This window comes from Gopherus evgoodei, unplaced genomic scaffold (genome assembly GCF_007399415.2).
Source record: "Gopherus evgoodei ecotype Sinaloan lineage unplaced genomic scaffold, rGopEvg1_v1.p scaffold_34_arrow_ctg1, whole genome shotgun sequence".
Taxonomy (NCBI): domain Eukaryota; kingdom Metazoa; phylum Chordata; order Testudines; family Testudinidae; genus Gopherus; species Gopherus evgoodei.
Genome location: NW_022060016.1, coordinates 1908203 through 1920938, shown reverse-complemented (window position 1 = coordinate 1920938; position 12736 = coordinate 1908203). Strand labels below are relative to the sequence as shown.

General features: G+C 57.2%; 1 protein-coding gene across 1 annotated transcript; it reads right to left on the bottom strand.

The window, feature by feature from the left end:
* Positions 1-1092: 1092 nt before the first annotated feature.
* Positions 1093-11744, bottom strand: LOC115641483 (cytoglobin-1-like). The gene is made up of 5 exons (XM_030544696.1): positions 11499-11744; positions 3880-3987; positions 2866-2986; positions 2193-2273; positions 1093-1256 (listed from the first exon to the last, which is right to left on the bottom strand). Exons 1-5 carry the CDS (start codon positions 11729-11731, stop codon positions 1131-1133), a joined length of 669 nt encoding a protein of 222 aa, XP_030400556.1. The 5' UTR covers positions 11732-11744; the 3' UTR covers positions 1093-1130.
* Positions 11745-12736: the final 992 nt, after the last annotated feature.

The window sequence follows — 12736 nt, the reverse complement described above, 5'->3', positions numbered from 1 at the left end:
ACAATTGCTGGACCCAGATCTCCCAGCCATGCTCACGTGTCCGCGAGCTGCTGATTTGGAGCTGCGTCCACACTGCAAAAGGGCGGGGTCTGGACCCAAGTATAACTGAGATCAGGGTCACATGGGAGTCTGTCCCTGTGCCAAACATGCAGAGGCACAGTTATTGTACAGACTGGGGGGGACCCAGGCCTAGAGAGATGAAGTAACTTGCCAAAGATCACACAGGGAAGATGTAGCAGAAGTGGGGAGTGACCCTTGATCTCCTGCATCCCCCGCCAGCACTTTAACCACAGCGTAAGGCTATTTCTGTTCTATTGCCCCCTCTCTCCCTGAAGTCCACATGATTTCACAGCCCTCCTACAGCACCAGTTTTATAGCTGCACCCAGCACACGATCATCAATCAGGTTTGAACTTGCCCAGATTGTCTCCTTGTCCTCCCGTTCTGTCTGCCTCCACCTCGTCTCGTGCCTAGCATGGGCCTCCACCACACAAGCTAGCGGAGTCGCTCCCGGAGTTGGCAGCAGTAGCAGACTGTTACCAGCTCACAAGAAATTGTTGTTCTTCCCATTTGGCAGCTGGGATGGACCGAGGTGAATTTCTCAGGGGGGCTGGATCCATCGTAAAGAAGCCAAATAGGGAGAGGGCACCCACCTCAATTTCCCTTCCCTTCGCGAGTCACCTTTAACACTGCCGCTCTGCAAACTCGGAGGATGTTTAACCCCTTCCCTGCCGCTGCTAGATGGGCCAGGCTGATAACAGTCCATATATCGAAATCAAGGCCCTCATGCCGGTGTCTAAAGCCGACTCCTGTTCTCAGCCTCTTTTCCCTTCCAGGAAGCTCTCCCTGAACTGCCTATGCCCAAAGTAGAAAGGGTTCAGAGATAGTTTACTGCCTCTACTTCCTGCGGCAACCCCCGGGGGGAACCCCGGCTGCACAGATGGGGTCTCCAACCAGCAGCAAAAATCCAGCCTCTGCACTGGAATCACAGCTGGATTCAGCTGAATCAGCTGGAATCACAGCCTGTGAAAGTAACAAGTGAGGGCAGTTCCTTGTGCACAGGGAGAAGGAGAGGTCCTATGGGAATATCACAGCAAGCCAAGCCAACCACTACGCCGCCCGCTCTCAATCTTATATGCTGTTCAGGATGGATCCAGTCCTGGATTTCCTCAAGGCAAGGGATTTGATGCTGCCCGATTTCTCCTCTTCCTCATAGTACCCCCGTTTCATCGTGGCCGTCAGGTACTTGAACAGACTCTGCAAGAGGAGGGGAGAGAGAATGCTCAAGGGGTGAAGCAGGCCTGGCTGGGCGACTGGTTCGTGCATGGTCGCCCTAGGGCCAGGGAGGTGCCTTTTGCCCTCCCTGTGACAATCCACTCATATCTGGCTAAGTTAGAAGCCTTAGGGGGGAGGATCTCAGTTGGCACATGCTCAGTAGAGACTGGTTAGAGTTTGGCAACTAAATTCCCCAAAGATTCCGTCTGCACTGAGCATGCTCCAGCCCCCGACAGAGTAACTGAGCATGCTCCAGCCTCCTGCAAGGGCTGAGCAGGACAGTCCCTCTGCATGATCTGTTTCATAATACAACTCCCTTTGCACTCCCTGAATACACCCTGCAGGGCCTAGCCTAGGGTGACCAGATGTTCCAATTTTATAGGGACACTCCCTATTTTTGGGTCTTTTTCTTCAATAGGCTCCTATTACCCCCCACCCCCTGTCCCAATTTTTCACATTTGCTGTCTGGTCACCCTAGCCTAGCCCAGTCCCCAGTTAGAGCAGCGTAAGGGCTGCTCTAAGTCACACTCCATCCCCTATGGGCCCTGGGGGGCGGCGAATAGCCACAGCACAGTGTGCTCCGGTCACACCCCTGATCCGCCCCTCTTGGGCCCTAGAGAGGCCTGTATGGGGTGGATCATCAGTGGACCATTTCAATTCATATCAAGACCCCTGGATGGTGCCAGAGGAGCCTGGGTGTTGCTGAGAACTGGGCTCCAAACCTAGACCAACCAGGAGGGCAAAACCTCCCATAAACCCCCAAGAGGCCTCGTCTAGTTCCCTTCTGGCTGCAGCTGATGGCGGGAGCCCCACACAAAGGGCGCGGGGCAGGATGAAGGTCTCCAGCCCACCCAGATGTGGACAGGCCCTCTGCCAGCAGCAGCATGGGAGAGGGCCAACCACGCAGCTGCTCCCTACCTGCCACGCCTCCTCCACTTCCGGCGTCCAGCGGTCCTTGAGGATGGGCTGCACCGTGCTGATGAACTGGATGCCCACGTACTGGAAACAGAGAGCCGAGGCAGGGTCAGAGGGAGGCATCAGCCCCAGCCCTTCCCTGCCCGGGCTACACATGGACCTGTGGCAAATACAGACCGGTCCGGACGTGGCTGGGCACCACCGTCCCCACAGATTGCCAGACCATACTGGCAAATTGCCAGGGGAAGGGGGGTGGGCGGGAAGTGGTTCATACTGGGATGTGCTGGGAAAAGCAGTTTGCACCAGTGGATTGTGGGGAAATCCGTTCGCACCAGGGGATACTGGGATTAGGAAAATTGGTTCGCCCTGGTGAACAGTGGAAAACGCCATTTGTACTGGAGCATGGCAGGAAAAGAAAAGCAGTTTGCATGCTGGGAAAAAAGCAGTTTGTACCAGAGCATGCTGGGAAAATTGCTTTGTACAGGAATGTGCTGGGAAAATCGCTCCCATCCTGCCACTATGGTGCAATGCACTCTGGGATACCCTCCTGCGCAGAGCCATGGAGCCTGGTTCCAAACACCCATGGGGTAAGCAGATCCCACAGGAGCTCCCCTCACTCCCCACAGAATGGGGGGGTCCGCTCCCTACCCTGCTGCCGGAACCCTGGGGCGCTCACCTCATAGTACTTGGGAGGGGCGTTGTATCTGTAGTGACTCCTGCCGAGCTCGAAGGCCAGTTGTTCCAGCTTGTCCTCTTGGTCCAGCCGGGCCACGCTTTTCTCAATGAAGGACATCACCCTGGGGTGGGGGAGAATCAAGTATTGGATTAGGGGCATGGCTGCATCGCTTCCCAGGGGTCAGAGCAGGATGCAGGAGATGTGCCATACTCTGCCAACATCCAGCCCTCTAGCCTGCCAAATCTGGCTGCTTCAGAGGGGGAGCCCACCTTACACCAGGAGAAATCCCTTCCTGACCCCCTCCAGCACCAATGCCCTGATGCATGAACATGATGAACCCTCAGGCCTCATGTCCGAGCCTTGGTATCTGCCACTGGCTGCACAGTGAGTTGTGGGTGCTCAGCACCTCTGTAAAGCAAGCCCCTGGCACAGGTCTAGCTTTCCCAGCATCCACCTGACTCAGTAATATCCTTTGGCAGGGAGTTCCACAGGCTAACAAGGGCTGGTCTGAAGATGACAGGGTCTTGTTCTTCAGACAGTAATAATATCCATCTAGCAAATTAACTGACTAACCAGCTCCCTCTCCCAGCTCCCCCCAGTTCTGTTCCCAGCCCTCCCAAAGCTCCCCCGGCTCCTCTCCAACCCCTCCAACTTTCTTCCCATGCCCCCCACCCCATACCACGGCTGGGCACCCCTTATGGGACTGACTCCAGCCCTGACCCTCCCTGTCTCAGACTACTCGTATTTCCATGGCTTGATTACTTTACCTTTCAAAGCTGGGTCTGGTGGGAGAGCCAACCCTCATTTTGGGGAGCAGCTCCCCTTCCCACATTAGCCAGCACAGGGAAGTGAGACGCCGCTCTCCACCCAGATCCAGGAACAAACCCAGGAATCCTGGTTCCTGTCGCTCAGCCACTTGCATTAGCTTTGTGACTCAAGGGCCGTGCCCTCACGGACCCAGGAGCTCGGGCCTGGCGCAGTAGTGGGTCCCATAGCATCCCCACAGAGACCCACCTCAGGCCATGGGCTCGCAGCTCCTTGTTCATCTTGAGCTGCTCCAGGTCCTCGATGTCCCGGAAGAGGAAGAAAACGTCTTTGCATTCAGGGTGGGTCTCGAATAACCTGAGCGAGGGAGGCAGACAGACTTAGGGGGATCAGGCATGCAAACTAGCCGTTTAACTGGGTCTTCTTGTACCACAGGGCAGCTGGGCGACGTGCATGGGCGCGACCCCTAGTGGTGGTGTCAAAATAACACTCTGCCACGTAGACTGCCCCTTCCCCCTCCACAGCACATTGCAAAGGTTGGAGCCGTTCACCTTGAGAAGTGACTTGACCTCGGAAGTGACCAGGAAACAACCCAGGAATCCTGACTAAATGCCCCTCTGTAACTGGCAGAGAAGCCCTCCCCTTCCAGAGCAGAACCCAGGAGTCCTGACTCCCAACCCCCCCCCATAACCACTAGACCCCACTCCCCTCCCAGAGCTAGGAGTGGAACCCAGGAGTCCTGGCTCCTGGACCCGGAACACTAAGTCCAAGTCCCCGTTCCAGGGGCTCAGAACACACCCCTTTTCACAGGATTTGGTGAGATAGTGGAATTCCCTTTTATCATTGATTACCTGTATTACTGTCATGTTAAGAGGTGCCAAGCAAGACTGGGGCCTCACTGTGCTAGGCAGTGCCAAGACCTCAGTCACTGTATGTCTGTGCAGAAGTTGGCACGATGGGGTCCTGATTTTGGTTACCGTGTGTCTGGGCAGCGCCCGGTGCGATGGGGCCCTGATCTCGGTCGCTGTGTGTCTGTGCAGAACTTGGCACGACGGGGCCCTGATCTCGGTCACTGTGTGTCCGGGCAGCACCCGGTGCGACGGGGCCCTGATCTCGGTCACTGTGTGTCTGGGCAGCGCCTGGCACGATGGGGCCCTGATCTCGGTCACTGTGTGTCTGGGCAGCGCCTGGCACGACGGGGCCCTGATCTCGGTCACTGTGTGTCTGAGCAGAGCCTGGTGCAATGGAGCCCTGATCTCGGTCACTGTGTGTCTGGGCAGCGCCTGGCATGACGGGGCTCTGATCTCGGTCACTGTGTGTCTGGGCAGCGCCCGGCACGACGGGGCCCTGATCTCGGTCACTCTGTCTGGGCAGCGCGCGGCCCAATGGGGCCCTGATCTCGGTCACTGTGTGTCCGGGCAGTGCCTGGCCCGACGGGTCCCCGATCTCAGATGCAGTCTATGGGTGCTACCGTAATCCACTAGCCCTAATGTAGACAGACTGGATAAGAAGCCTCCTGTCCACGTGCAGGGACCCATTTTGCCAAACCCAACAGAAACAAATGTACAGCTGGGCTCACGCTCCGAACGAACAGCTTGGCGGGATGCTCTGCAAGCAGCCGTGCTGAATACCGTGCTCTTGGGAGAGTGATTGTTCTGCACAGGGGAGCTTTGCGGAGAGCCATCTGTCAGCACCTCACCCCATGCGGCACGGAGGGGGAGGGAACCCGATTCAGAGCTTCTTGTGCTCAGCGGAAGGCAGCAGCATATTCTAGGCAGCGGTGCCACAGGCTGTGAGGCTTGTTGGCTTTTGCCGGCTAAGCAGAGTCCAGGCCAATCGGTATCAGAGAAATGTCGGGCTGGAAGCGACCTCAGGAGGTTGCCGGATCCAGCCCCTGCGCTGAGGCCAGACCAAGTAAACAAGGGCCAGGCTGACCGGGGTTTGTCCGTCCAGTTCTGAAAAACCTCCAGGGACGGGGATCCCACAACGTCCCTCAAGAGCCTGTTCTGGAGCTTCACTCCCCAGAGAGTTAGAAAGTTTCTCCTAATATTTCACCTCAATCTCCCTCACTGTGGATTAACTCATCATGTCTCATCCTGCCTTCAGCGGACATGGAGAACAGCTGATCCTCGTCCTCTTTATAACAGCCCCTAACACATCTTAGGACTGTTTCCAGATCCCCTCTCAATCTTTTTTCTCCAGACTAAATTGGCCCAGGTTTTTTAACCTCTCCTCCCAGGGCAGGTTTGCTGAACCTTGGATCCTTTTTGTTGCTCTCCTCTGGCTTCTCTCCAATTTGCCCACGTCTCTCCTACAGCGCAGCGCCCAGAACTGGACCCCGTCCTCCAGCTGAGGCCTGGCCCCAGCTGAGCCCCAGACTCACTCACTGAGCATCAGGTCTCCTGGGTCCTCTCCTCAGCTATGGCCCAGACTCTCTGTGAGCGTCAGGACTCCTGGGTCCCCTCCCCAGCTGTGGCCCGGACTCCCTGTGAGATCAGGACTCCTGGGTCCCCTCCCCAGCTGTGGCCCAGACTTCCTGTGTGCGTCAGGACTCCTGGGTCCCCTCCCCAGCTGTGGCCCGGACTCCCTGTGAGCGTCAGGACTCCTGGGTCCCCTCCCCAACTATGGCCCGGACTCCTGGTGAGCATCAGGACAACTGGGTCCCCTCCCCAGCTGTGCCTCAGACTCGCTGTGTGACTGTGGGCAAGCTCTTTCAATGCTCTGTGCCTCAGTTTCCCCATCAGTAAAAGCAGGCTAGTGGTCACGTCCTGGGATCTGTGAGATTTCCTTCTGCTGTTTGTGAAATGCTTTGAGATGCCTGGATTTAAGGCCCCCTATGACATGCCCAGTCTATTGGTCTGTGATTATGCTCTGAGCAAATTCAGTGAAAGGGAATCATCGGTAATTCCTCACCTGGGGCTAACTCCTCGTCCTCTGCGAGACATGGCAAGTCCCTAAAATGGCAGAGAGGTGCTGGGCTATCAAACTCAGCTCTGCATGCTCCAAAAGCCCAGAAGTGGAAAATCCCCACTGGTTTGGAGCAGTAGAGGGGTTTATGACACATAGTTTGGCCGATTCAGTCCAGTGGTGGGCAGCGCAGCCCCGACGCACCAGCTGGTGGATCAAGGGCCTGCACTTTCGTTTTTTTGCGAGGGCAGCCGAGTCTGACTAGGGTGGGGGCTGGGGGGACTTGGTGCTGGTTAATTATGAACCTTTATGCAAAGCAGCCCAACAAAAGAAAGGAGGAAAGCCACACGGATTAAATAAAACTCCTCCTGCTCCTGGCTTCCACCGGGATCCGCGGGGCTGCCCGCTGGGGAGGAAAGCTAATTGGAGCCCCAGCGCCTGAGGGTGCCACAGAAGTGGCTGATCCCCTGGGCCGTGCCCTTTCTGCAGACCTGATCGTGCCATGGTTTATTGCTGGCGATGCAAAGGGGCTGGCAGGGGTGGGATGCCGCGTTGGTGCAGAATCCGGTTGCTAAGACGGAGCGGAAGGCGGTTGTCATGTCAGAGGGTCCCGGTTCGTCGCACTGCAGAATCCCACCCCGGGGCGGCTGGTCCTTTGGGGGGGGCAGCTGTGTCCTGTGCCAGCCTCAGCTGGGGGGCTTGGGGGAAGAGCCGGGTTTGCCCAAGTTCAGGCAGTAGCTAGGACCAAGGAGGGTTAGCCTGGGAATGCAGCCCTATAGGTGGAGAAGACCAGGGAAGGCTGGGGAGAGAAACCCCCCAGCAGAAGGATGGAAGGAGACTGGCCTGAGATACCAAGGCCTGGGGAGCGAGACCTGCTGGGAATAGAACAGAAATCAATGTGGCCCCCTAGTGGACTGAGCAGCAGCCTGGGGCTAGGGAGACCCTTCCCTTGCCTCGTGCCTCAGTTTCCCCATCTGTCAAATGCCACTGATCTCTGTTGTAAAGTCCTTTGAGATCCTGCTGGATGGGGCAAGCTAGGGTGTGGAACCGGTGACTTAGAAAGAAATACACCTCAGGCCATGATGAAAAGGGGCTGAAATCCTTCGGCTGCTGAGCTCTTTGAGCCACTGGCCAGCGAGAGCAGAGGCCTGGGATGTCAGGGTTCATAAGCCGTGCAGTTGTCAGGCAAACAACAGGCCTTTTACCCTATAACACGGGCATGCTGTGGGAAGGGCTCTCCCCTATAGTCCTGCCTACCAGATGGACCCTGTCCTACTAGGGAATGCAGTAGAGCACAGGGCAACTGGCTTCTATTCCTGGCTTTGCCATTGATCTGTTGGATGACTGGTGGCCAGTCATTTTCCATCTCTGTGCCTCAGTTTCCCCTCCCAACCTGTGGGTATTTAGATTGTGAGCTCTTTAGGGCAGTTACTATCTTTCACTGGATGCCTGTGCAGTGCCCAGCATGACAGGGCCCCCTGATCTTGGCTGGGGTCTGGACAGCGCCTGGCGCTACAGGACCCTGATCTCGGTCGGGGTCTGGGCAGCACCTGGCGCGATGGGGCCCTGATCTCGGTCAGGGTCTGGGCAGCACTTGGCACGACGGGGCCCTGATCTCGGTCAGGGTCTGTGCAGCGCCCGGTGTGACGAGGCCCTGATCTCAGTTGGGGTCTGGGCAGCGCCCGGCCCAATGGGGCCCGGATCTCGGCCAGGGTCTGTGCCGTGCAATTCGCATCCTTCTCCTAATGAATCTGTAAGAGGCATGAGGCCAAAGTTAAGGGGTGCTGAGATCCAGCCTGCCAGCTCCAGCTCTAACAGCAGCCTTCGTTTCCCAGCAGGCCCTAATGACCCTCATTTGCAGCTGATGCGATCGGACAGGCTTGCCGTGTTCCCAATCAATTTGCTGTTTCCCCTATTGGATTAGCCAGGAGCCCTGCAGCCGGGTAATTGGAGTAATTGATGCCATATGGCACACAGGACGGGCTCTGCTGCCATGGGAGAGGGACCAGAGTTCCCAGCTAAAGAGCCAAGGGGTGGAGGTTACAGATCACGCTGCCCAGGGAAAGTTAAACCCGGCTGGTGCCTCTTCTCCCTTCCTAGTGGAGGAACATAGCCTGAAAGATGCCTGTTTCTCTGCCCCAGTTCCTCTAGGCCTGCCTCTCTGTCACGCTCAGGGCCCTTTGCCCCTCTCTGGCAGCCCAAACAGCCCCTGAGAATCTCCCCAGGATGGGGTGCAGCCGCCTGGCTAGGGGCATGGCCAGAGCGCCCTGTGCTGTGGCTATTCTCTGTCCTCCAGGGAAATCAGCCAACAGCCGTGTCACCAACTGTTGTGATTTCATCAGGAGTCTCCTGACACTTGGGGCCTTTCCCCAAAGTCCCAGCTGCGGGAGGCAGGGGATTTCGGGAGTCCCTCGGCTCTCGTTTTAAACAGAAACGATGCTCACTCCTCCCGGTGGCAGCGAAAAGCTGGGGAACACCGCGATGGAGAACCCAGAATCTGTCCTCTCCTTTCAAATCTCGGGGGGGGGGGGTTAAGCCACGCTGGTGATTTGCGGGGGGGCTTGGCACTAGCGAAGCTGTGACAACTCAGTGGTTCCAGGGGGACGTGCCTGAGGTACCTTAACGGGCTGGCACTGGGGTATGTGGGCCGGGGTGGGCGCACCCCCCCAGGCCGCCCAGGCTGGGCCTGCTCCGTGGACGAGTGGCGGCTGGCAGGATGCGGGTCAGACTTCCCCTGGGCTAAGTATCCAGCTGTCCCCTCTGACCTCCCCGCTCCAGGGCTTGATCTAGCTAAACAGCAGCAGCAGCTTCTGGTCAGTGGGCACCTCACCGGCCCTAGGGACTCTAATGGGGTCTGATCTCTGGCCAGTTTCTTCACCTCAGCAAGAACTCGAGCAAAGCAGTTTTCTCCCCCTCCCCCCCAGTCACTCAGACAATGCCAGATGCAAAGCAGATCCTGCTACCACCAGGTCAGAGAGACACAAACGCTAAGCAAGAGCAGGTGCCAGCACCCCCCTTCCTCAGTACGACCAAATCACACTGCGCTGTGACTATTCTCTGCCCCCACAGGGCCAATAAGGGCAGATTGGGGCCATCGCCAGAGCCGGGGGGGACTAGGAGGCAGGACTCCTGGGTTGTCTCCCCAGCTCTGGGAGGGGAGTGGTGTCTAGTGGTTAGAGCAGGGGGGGAGCTGCATGTCAGGACTCCTGGGTTCTCTCCCAGCTCTGGGAGGGGAGTGGTGTCTAATGGTTAGAGCAATGGGGGGTACTAGGAGGCAGGACTCCTGGGTTATCTCCCCGCCCTGGGAGGGGCGTGGGGTCTAATGGTTAGAGCAATGGGGGGCACCAGGAGGCAGGACTCCTGAGTTCTCTTTCCGCTCTGGGAGGGGAGTGGTGTCTAATGGTTAGAGCAATGGGGGGTACTAGGAGGCAGGACTCCTGGGTTCTCTCTCAGCTCTGGGAGGGGCGTGGTGTCTAGTGGTTAGAGCCAAGAGGCCTGGGTGGCATGATTCCTGGGTTTGTTCTGGGAGAGCAGTGGTTAGAGTAGCAGGGCTCAGCATAAGGATTTTGGGGTTCTCATTCCATGTCTTATAAGGGTATTTGGGCTTGTGGCTGGAGCATTGGAGGTGGGGCCTGGGAGTCAGGATTCCTGGGTTCTGTTCTGAGCCCTGTCACTAACATTGGGCAGATTCCTTGCTGTGTCTCTGTTCCCCCCTTCTGTTAGGAAGGCAATAAGGGTGCTGAGCCTTCCTTCGGGAAGGGCTTTGAGAGCACGGGATGAGAAGCCCCCCAGTAATCGCAAAGATTATTAATTCAGGGAGAGCTCTGCAAGTGGGCTGACTGACAAGTATTTGCCTGAGCGTATTACAGTCGTAAACTGCTGCTGGCTACTTCTGTCCAAAAGTGCTTTACAGACATGTATGAGTTCAGCACCACAAGCCGGTCTCCATACCTCTAGGGAAACTGAGGCAGGGAGAGGGGACAATTGCCCGGGATCACAGAGTGAGTCAATGTCAGAACTGGGAACGGACCCCAGGTGTCCTGTTGTCCCCTGGGGTAACTCTCAACCCCACTCCCCTCCCAGAACTAAGTATAGAACCCAGGAGTCCTGGAACCCAGTTCCCCCTTTGCTGTAATCACTAGCCACTGTTCCTCCCCACGGCTGGGAATAGGACCCAGGAATCTTGGCTCCCAGCGCCCCACCCCACTCTAACCACTAGACCCCACTCCCCTCCCAAAGCTGGGATAGAACCCAGCGCCGCCCCGCTCAAACCACTAGACCCCACTCCCCTCCCAAAGCTGGGAACAGAACCCAGGAATCAAAACTGACAGTGTTTGTGTTCGAATGTAAACACTGGCGCAAGGCAGGAAACAATTTGCCAATAAGAATAAGACCCAAAGACTTGTGCCTGGGCTTCCTCCTTACAGATCAGTGGCTGATCCCAAAGGCTGGCTCCAAACTGGCCCCACGGCTAGTGGAAACGGGCAGTGTTCCGGTGGAGTCAAGAGCCCAGATCCGCAGCTGGTGAAAACAGGTATGGCCCCATCAGCATCAGATCCCCAAGCTGGCGTAAATAGGTACAGCCCCGTCGGTGTCAGATCCCCCAGCTGGAGTCAAAGGAGTGATGCCGACTGACACCAGTTGGGGGTCTGGGCCCATGGGTCCTTAGTGCCCCCTTGAACACTCGAGATCGAGACCGGACGCCAGCTCCGAACACACTTGCCTTTTGGGCTCTTCTTTGCTAGAAACATGGAACTTTTTAAAGCCAAGAAACTCCCATCGGCTTCTTACAAACCAAACTATTCAGGGGATTTTCTTCGGAGGCAAAAAACGCCCGCCCCCAGCAATATCCCTGTGCACCCCAGGGCGAGCCAGCCTCCAGGACAGACACCAGGGAGGGGATGACACTGATTGGGCGTCTGGACCCGTGGCATCCACACCAAACCTGCAGCTTCGCTCACCTGATAAAGACAATGATGCCGACCCGAGCAATATTGTCGTGCAGGATCCGCCAGGACTCCTGGATCCGCTCCTTCTGCGCGTCCGCCAGCGGAAAGAGACCTGCCCCTGGCCCGTCGCCTCCGGGCTCCAGTCCCGCTTTCGACACCGCTAGGTTTTCCGACAATGGGCACCGCTTGGACTCCACGATGGTTTTCCCTGGGGCGATCCCAGAACCCGACAGAGCGCACCCCATCCCGAGAGGGGAACAAAACTCACCCCCAGCAGAGCTGCAGGTGGCCAGGGGGCTGGACTCCTGGGTTCTATTCCTGGATCTTCCAAACCAGCTAGACAGAGAGACAACAAAGCAGTTAGAAACCTGCAGCTGGACTGAATTTAAACCTTAGCACCTCCCCTGGGACAGAAGCCCCTGAGAGTTTACCCAAGGGCATCACGCGGAGCTCAGAGCACCAGGAATTAGCTAACGATCTAAAGGAAAACAGACCTTCAGCCTGAGGGACAGCTGGCGTAAATCAGCGCCTTCCAAGTTGGCTGAGTACCGGCAATTTACACCCCCTGGGGATCAGGCCCTGAAACTCCAAATGCTCCCAGCCAACGCCCCGATAACGGGGACCCCCGAAGCAGTCTCATCTGCCTACCCCTGAGAGCCCCCCAACCCAGGCGACCGGGAGGCTGCTGGCAATGGTGAAAGAGGCCAGTGGCGCACGCCTGTGTGTGTTTGACACTCACGCGTGCAGGTGGATCGTATTTGTACAGAGCTGAACGGTCCGGCCGCTCCAGGGTCCTAGACAGTGCAGGCTCAGCCCTGATCTAAACATAAAGAATAGGAGCGTCAGGTCTCCTACTCAGCCCACATGGTGGTGGTTGGTGGGGAGGAGGGGTGGCTTTCAAAAGAGCTCCCCAGCCAAACGTTCGCCGTCCTGGGCCTGCAGCTGATAACAAGCTCTCAGGACCTGGCTTCTTTGTAGCTGCGTAGAATTAATCGCAGCATTCATAGAATCACAGGACTGGAGGGACCTCGAGAGGTGTCTAGTCCAGTCCCCTGCACTCCTGGCAGGACTAACTATTATCTAGCCCAAGAGCGAGGCAGAGTCAGTGGCACCGAGCCTGGGACACTGTGCCCAGCTCTGGGGTGGAGGAAGGGGGGTGCATTTAAACATGCCTGTTGCAGAATTGGGGCGGGCGCAGAGAAGATGCCCACAAAATGATTCAAGAGCGGGAGAAGATGCCCACGGGGAAG